We start from the raw sequence: 7,591 nt of genomic DNA, 5'->3' as shown, positions 1-7,591 counted from the left end.
TCTTCAGCCCATCACGCCTACCGAGACACAGGCCGTCAACAGCAGCTCGTCAGAGTCCCCTGTCCAGGGTGAAGGTTACCGGCCCTGTGGCTTCTCCTTTCTCCGCAGGACTTCAATCGTCTTCCAGCGGAAGGTCCTTCCGATCCCAGGGATGAGGCCTTTGGAGGTTAATTTGACATTTCTGCGCACTGCCACTTTTTGGGACGATGTTGCAAACCCCAGACCCAACGCCGCTCCTTTCGCAGCCGGGCTTAGGCAGCCCAAGGCCGAGTTTTCATTTCTGTTCTGATCTGTTTAATGTGTTGCTGATCCCACCCTGCGATGGAAATTACCACTATTACTTCCCATTGAACACAACCAGCAGCAGAATGTTCATTCCCCGAGTCTGCAGCGCGCGTAGTGGACAATCGCGGTACTGCAGGGGATCAGCCGCTCCCCGAAAGTGAAAGCATTCTGAATCAGGAAGTGGCGAGAGTTATGGCTTCGAAAGGACCGGCCGAGAGTTGGACCGAGGAGGTAATTTGTCCCGTTTACCTGGATTTCTTCACCGATACGGTTATACTGGAGTGTGGACACAACTTCTGTCGCTGTTGTATCACACGTTGTTGGGAAAGGGAGGAGAGAAACTCCTGCCCGGAATGCAGAGAGGTGTTTGCTGACCGCACCCTCAGGGTGAATCGGGCCTTAGCAAATCTGGCTGAAAAAGCTCGAAATATATACCTGAATCCGAAAGGGAAGGAAAGTAAACTTCACTGCGAGGAACATGAGGAAGAACTGAAGCTGTTTTGTGAAAGGGAAAAGACACTGATCTGTGTGATAAGTGGAGACACGCAGGAACACAGAGAACACCGTTTCATGCCGATTAAAGAAGCTGTTAAAATCTACAAGGTAAAACTAACGTTAGTTTGATTCTCAACGCATTTTCTCATACATACATACCATCACACGAGCCTCCAAAATGAACTGATCATTCTCTGCAACTTCCGCCATCTGCAACGAGCTTCTACCATCTATCCCTCCAGCGGCCCATCCCACACACACAACTCTCCACTCTCTGTAGGAATCGCTCCCCGTACTGTGTCGCCCTTATCCACTCTCACCTCCCGACTGATCTCCCTCCTGGCACTGACACCTGCAAGCGGGACAAGTGCTACACCTCACTCCTAACCTCCTCCCTCGTCACCATTCAGGGCTCCAAACAGTCCCAATTCCACGTGTTTCTTCCATGGTCGATTGCCCTCTCGTATCAGAATCCTCGTTCTGCTCTTTACCTCTTCCCACCTGTCCCCTCTCAGCTTCTCACTTCATCACTCTCCCCCACGTTCCCCCTCACGTTGTCTCACCTGTCACCTGTCAGCTGGTTCTCATCCCCAACCTTTTTATTCTGGCTTCTGTCCCATTCCTTCCCAGTCCTAATGAAGGGTCTCATCCCGGAACACCGACTGTTTATTTCCCCTGAATAGATGCTGCCTGACTCATTGAGTTCCTCCGGCATTTTGTGCGATAATCGGGTTAGATCACCTGTTTCTTTTGATGCATCTTTGTTTCTATTTCCTTCATTCTCTGACTTCCAGGATCAGCTAAAATCTTCCTTAGACTCTCTCACAAAAAAGAAATCAGACTTCCAGGAAAAGGAGCAGCAACAGAAAGAGAAGATTTCCGGAGTTCGGGTGAGGCTTCCTGAGCGGAATTTCTGATATTACTGTCGAGTTTTGCTCCATTTAATGCAGAATAGCAGAGTATCGCAGCTCCAGTGACCTGGGTTCGATCCTGACCTCTGCTGCTGTCTGTGTGGAGTCTGCATGCTCTCCCTGTGGCCATGACAGTTTCAGACACATTCCAAGGACCTGTTGGGTGAATGGTTAATTATAATTAACCCTGTGAAGGTGGGAGAGGGTGTATGTGAATCAGATGGGAGTTAATCGGTCAATGTGGGAGAATAGGTTTCAGGAAGGCGTGAGGGAATGGGGTTGACGGGAATGTCTCTGAAGTAGTATGGACCCCAATGGACCGAATGGTCACCTTAATGTCATAAGGAAATAGAACACAGCAATGCAGTAAACTAATCTTCACCTTTCATTCGACAGAAACAGTCACACATCGTTCAGTCCCACATCACATCCCAGTTTGCTGAACTGCGCCAGATTATCACTGAGAAAGAGCAGAGCTTACTCAGGGATCTCAGGGTAAGAAGAGAAGAGGATTCTCAACCTAATGGAGAAAAATCTTCGGGAGATTCAAGAGAATATAAGGATTATTCAGGAGGAAATATCAAAGTTTAAGCAACAGATGGATCAGAAAGATGGTGCATTATTTCTCAAGGTGAGGGATAACATTTCAATTGATTTCTGTCAAATTGAACTAAATGAACAGTGGTATATTTGAACTAAACACAGCACAGAGGCTAATTCCAACAAATCAATTGCCGCTGCTGGTGTCCTGACACAGAGTGTTCTCCTTGCATGACGAACCTCCAATCACTCCGTTAATGACATTCTAAAATGTCGGAGATAGATATTCGATTCTTTATCAGCAACAGACAATATTTAAGCAATGAATTTTCCGCATAATTAATCATAAATTAAGCTGCAATGAATCGTTCAACAAAAGATATGGCATCTGCCTGTCCCAGGCTCAAAACAGCCCAGAACAAAGTAGGAATACGTAACTTATTCCCTTCGCTTTTACCACGTCCCCACTCACGTGACTGGTTATCATAATAAACACGTAACACAGAATACAATGCGATAGAAAACAGATGTGTTGCTCCTGCACAGCATTTACAAATGGCAGTAAACTTTTTTTCACAGACTATTGATGCAACTATTCAGGGTTGCTGTTGCCCAAAACTGGACTTCCACAGCTTCTGTACATCCCAGGACAAAATGTAATCTTTTCTGAAATGATTTACTCTGATCATAACACAGAGCTACTGATTGTGTCCTTAATTACCACATTAAATATCCTCTAAAACTCCCATTAACACCCAGTTGCAGTCACAGGCTGTGAGTGTGTCTGGTGCGGTGGGTGTGAGGGTCTCTCTGTCAATCCGTGAGAACAAAGAATGTGACCCACACATCAAACTTATCCTCCATATCCGGTTTCCATCAGATTACGGAAACTCTCACTGTCTCTATTTTGTCGGATAAGTTTTACATGGGATTGTGACCCATTCTCCGTCACGAGCAGGCCATTCGGTCCATCTTCTGTCAATTTCCCCTCTGCCACCATCCTCCTAACACCTACTCACCACAACCAGCAACAGTACCCCGAACTCCCTGGTCCCTCACGTGCTTATCCAGCCTCCCCATTACATTTAATCTCTGCTGTTCCACTTTTACCACTTCTGTGGCCCTGAGTTTCACATTCTCTTCACTAAATTTCTTGTGGGATATATTAAAAACCTCCTGGCATTTTATCTTTGACTGAATGTCTCCCCATAAATAGGAACATAGAAACAAAGAAAACCTACAGTACAATACAGTCTCTTTGGCACACAATGCTGTGCCAAACATGTACTCACTTTAGAAATTACCTCCAGTTACTCATAGCTCTCTATTTTTCTAAGCTCCATGTACCTGTGTGGGAGAATCCTGAAAGACCGTATCTCATCCGCTTCCACCTTCGTTGCCGGCAGCTCATTCCACCCATTCCAAAACACTTACCCCCTGACATCTCCTCGACACTACTTCCAAGCACCTTAATATTGTGTTCTCGCCTGTTAGCCATAAATGAAGTACTTTCTCCACCTGCCCAAGATCAAATCCATCGCTCACCTTAAATTGTTGCATTTTATCGTTCTGATGTCGTATCCAGATGAAAATGCACAGCCTGTCTTGTCTTTCCTGTAAGTTTCATCCTCTCAGTAATGGTCTAACTTTCAGAAACATTCCCTGTAATTTACCCCATGGTTCTGTTGCTGGTTTCTGACTGTGGGAGTGGCAATTTTCAACACCTTGTAATGATTTGGATGAAATTCAGGATGTGGACAGTAAGTCCAAGTAGAATCAGATTTGTGTTTTATTTATTTCAGGAGGAGGTTCGACAGAACAGGAGGTAGGACATACTCTTTACTGAAACCCTGTATGGATTTGTAAAATAGTTCAAAATTCCAGTTTATCACCAGCAGTTTGATATTTACAGAATCAGTGATGATGTCCAGGAATTGTCATTGAGAGATGAGACCCTACCGTTTGAAAAATTCTATCATCCCTATTTGTTGAACACAGTGCTGAGAGAAACACTTGATGCTATTAACCGAGGTAAAACTTACAAAGATTCATTTTTTCCTTGTTTATGAGACACAATTAAGTTATAATTTGAGGCAAAGATTGTCTGCAATACTGGGCGGAAGGGAACTTGAAGTTTATTCCACATCAACCCCACCAACCGGGAGCCATCACTGTCACACAACATGCCAGTCAATATAACATAGAAATACAGTTGTCTCAGCACGAGTTAATCAGTCTGATGGCCTGGTTGAAGAAGTTGTCCCAGAGCCAGTTGCTCCTGGCTTTTATGCTGCGGTACCGTATCCCGGATGGTAGCAACTGGTACAGTTTGTGGCTGGAGTGACTCTGGTCTCCGAAGATCTTTCAGGCCCTTTAGACACACCTGTCTTTTTAAAACAAGCTGGCAAACAATATCAAATAGTTTTTCAAGTTTTGTAAACAAATAAAACAGAGATGAGAGTGGATATAGGGCCGCTAGAAAATGAGGCCGGATATATAGTAACGCGGGATAAAGAGATGGCAGATAAACTAAATATTTTGCACCAGTCTTCACCGTGGAGGACACCAGCACTGTGCCCGGTGTTGAAGGGTTCGAGGGAAGAGAAGTGAGTGCAGTTACTGTTACAAGGGAGCAGGTGCTCAAAAAGATGAAAGACCTAAAGGTACATAAGTCACCCGGACCAGATGAACTGCACCCTAGTGCTCTGAAAGAGGTTGTGGTAGACATTGTAGAGACATTTCAAATGATCTTTCAAAAATCATTGGACCCTGGCGTGGTGCCAGAGGATTGGAAAACGGCAAATGTCACTTAAATCTAAGTAAGGAGGAAGGCAGCAGAAAGGAAATTATTGACCAGTTAGCCTCACCTCTGTGGTTGGAAGAAATTGGAGTCAATTTGTTAAGTGTGAGGTTATGGAATACTTGGTGACACTGGACAAGATAGGACAAGTCAGCATGGCTTCGTTTAGGGAATATCCCACCTGACAAACCTGTTGGAATTTTTTGAAGAGATTAAATGTAGGATAGACAAAGGGCATGCAGTGGATGTATATATTTGGAATCTCACAACCAAGTTAAGTGACCATGGTAATACAGGAAAGTTACAGGCATGGTTAGAACATTGGCTGATGAATGATGAAACTGAGGAAACAGCGAATGAGAGTAAAGCGATCCTTTTCTGGTTGGCTGCCAGTAACTCGTGTTCCACAGGGGTCATTTTTAGGACACCTTCATTTTATGCTGTATATCAAGATCTAGCTGATGGAATAAACCATAGGAGCAGAAATAGGCCATTCGGCCTATCGAGTCTGCTCCACCATTCAGGCATGGGCTGATCCAATTCTTTCGGTCATCCCCACTCCCCTGCTTTCACCCTATACCCTTTGATGCCCTGGCTAATCAAGAACCTATCTATCTCTGCCTTAAATATGACTTGGCCTCCACATCCACTTGTGACAACAAATTCCACAGATTTTCCACACACAATTTCTCTGCATCTCAGTTCTAAAAGGACGTCCTTCAATCCTCAATTCATACCCTCTTGTCCTAGAGTAGATGGTTTTGTTTCCAAGTTTGCAGATGATACGAAGTTTGGTGGAGGGGCCGGTAGTGTTGAGCAAACAGTTAGGCTGGACAAGGACTTGAATGAGGAGAAAGGGAAGCAAAGTGGCAAATGATATATAATGTTGGAAAATGCATGAGGTTTCTGAGGTTTCTGAGGTTTTATAAGACATTGGTCAGACCACACTTGGACTATTGTGAGCAGTTTTGGGTCCCTTCTATTGGAAAAGATGTGCTGGCATTGGAGAGTGTCCAGGAGGTTCACAAGACTGATTCTGGGAATGAAAGAGTTAACATATGACGAGTGTTTGATGGTTCTGGGCCTGTACTCACTGGAGTTTTGAAGAATGGCTAATTTACTATCCCCCTCACCCCTATTCTCCCGCCTCCTCCCCATAACTTTTGAGACTCTGACTGATCAAGATGTTTACTTATCAACTTCTGCTTTAAAAATCAAACATGAGAAAATCTGCAGATGCTGGTAATCCAAGCTACACAGGTCCTGATGAAGGGTCTCGCCAGATCTCTCTGACACCTGTCTGGAGAGAGTTGATGTTGGGAGGATGTGGGTGGGTCGGGAACGGTAAGCACAGCCTCCGACTATAGGGATGTCCATTTAGGACGGAGATGAGGAGGAATTCCTTTATCCACAGGATAGTGAATCTGCCACAGGCAGCGGTGGACGCCAAATAATTGAGTATATTTAAAGCAGAGTAACACACACAAATTGTTGGGGGACCAGCAGGCCGGGAAGTTTCTATGCAAAAGAGCAAACAGTCGACGGTTCAGACTGAAAACCTTCATCAGGACCTGAGTTGCTTAAGGGTCCCTGCAAATACATCCCCTGTCCTAATGAGGGGCTGCAGGTGATGGGGTTGTTGGAAAAGGGGACAAAGGGATCCTCATCTCCCATCTTTGCCCCCTCCAGCTTCTCATTAGGTCTACACACACAGCTCACCCGTAGGCTTTCCACCACTACCCCCCCCCCCAGTTCTAGTTTAATCTGTCATTCATCTCTCTTACTGGTTCCCATTATCACCTCCTTTAGTCTCGAACCCTCCACTTCATACTCAGAAATGAATGTGAACATTGAATGATGGGCCTGTTCCTGTGCTGTACTGTTCTATGTTCTATGTTCCCTGTTTAGAAGGAGAGGAGATCTCAGGGAAACGTGAAATTCTTTCAATGGTCAACAGGCTGGAGAGAGTGAGGATGTCCGCTGTCCAGCGCAAAACTCTTGAGGCAACATTAGTTGTCCATCCGCTTTGGGCAGGTCAAACCGCGGGAAAGGTTCTTATCGGCCACCCGACCCCCGGGGCCCCGCTGCCCGAGTCTTCCCCCCCCCGCCCCCCGATCCCCGGGGCCCCGCTACACGAGTCTCCGCCCGATCCCCGGGGCCGCGCTGTCCGAGTCTCCCCCCGATCCCCGGGGCCGCGCTGTCCGAGTCTCCCCCCGATCCCCGGGGCCGCGCTGTCCGAGTCTTCCCCCGATCCCCGGGGACGAGCTGCCCGAGTCTCCCCACGATCCCCGGGGCCGCTCTGCCGGAGTCTCCCCCCGATCCCCGGGTACTCTCTAATTCTCTGCTTCTCCCCTCAGTCTCTGTCACCCTGGAAGTGGAAACGGCGCATCCGTGGCTCGAGGTGTCTGAGGATCGGAAGAGTGTGAGATTGACCCGGACCTGGAGGGATCTCCCTGACACAGGGAAGAGATTCACAGACCGGGCTTGTGTGCTGGGATCGGAGGGATTCACATCGGGGAGACATTACTAGGAGGTGGAGGTGACGGGGATTCGTGTCTGG

The 7,591-nt window shown here is 46.7% G+C and overlaps 1 protein-coding gene across 1 annotated transcript; it reads left to right on the top strand.

Annotated features, from left to right (window-relative positions):
* The first annotated feature begins 477 nt into the window (after positions 1-477).
* Positions 478-4,571, top strand: LOC132385852 (zinc-binding protein A33-like). Its single transcript, XM_059958080.1, has 5 exons — positions 478-888; positions 1,575-1,670; positions 2,088-2,322; positions 4,034-4,056; positions 4,144-4,571. Exons 1-3 carry the CDS (start codon positions 478-480, stop codon positions 2,280-2,282), a joined length of 702 nt encoding a protein of 233 aa, XP_059814063.1. The 3' UTR covers positions 2,283-2,322; positions 4,034-4,056; positions 4,144-4,571.
* Positions 4,572-7,591: the final 3,020 nt, after the last annotated feature.

This window comes from Hypanus sabinus (assembly GCF_030144855.1).
Source record: "Hypanus sabinus isolate sHypSab1 chromosome X2 unlocalized genomic scaffold, sHypSab1.hap1 SUPER_X2_unloc_29, whole genome shotgun sequence".
Taxonomy (NCBI): Eukaryota; Metazoa; Chordata; class Chondrichthyes; order Myliobatiformes; family Dasyatidae; genus Hypanus; species Hypanus sabinus.
This window is presented reverse-complemented; position numbering and strand designations above follow the sequence as displayed.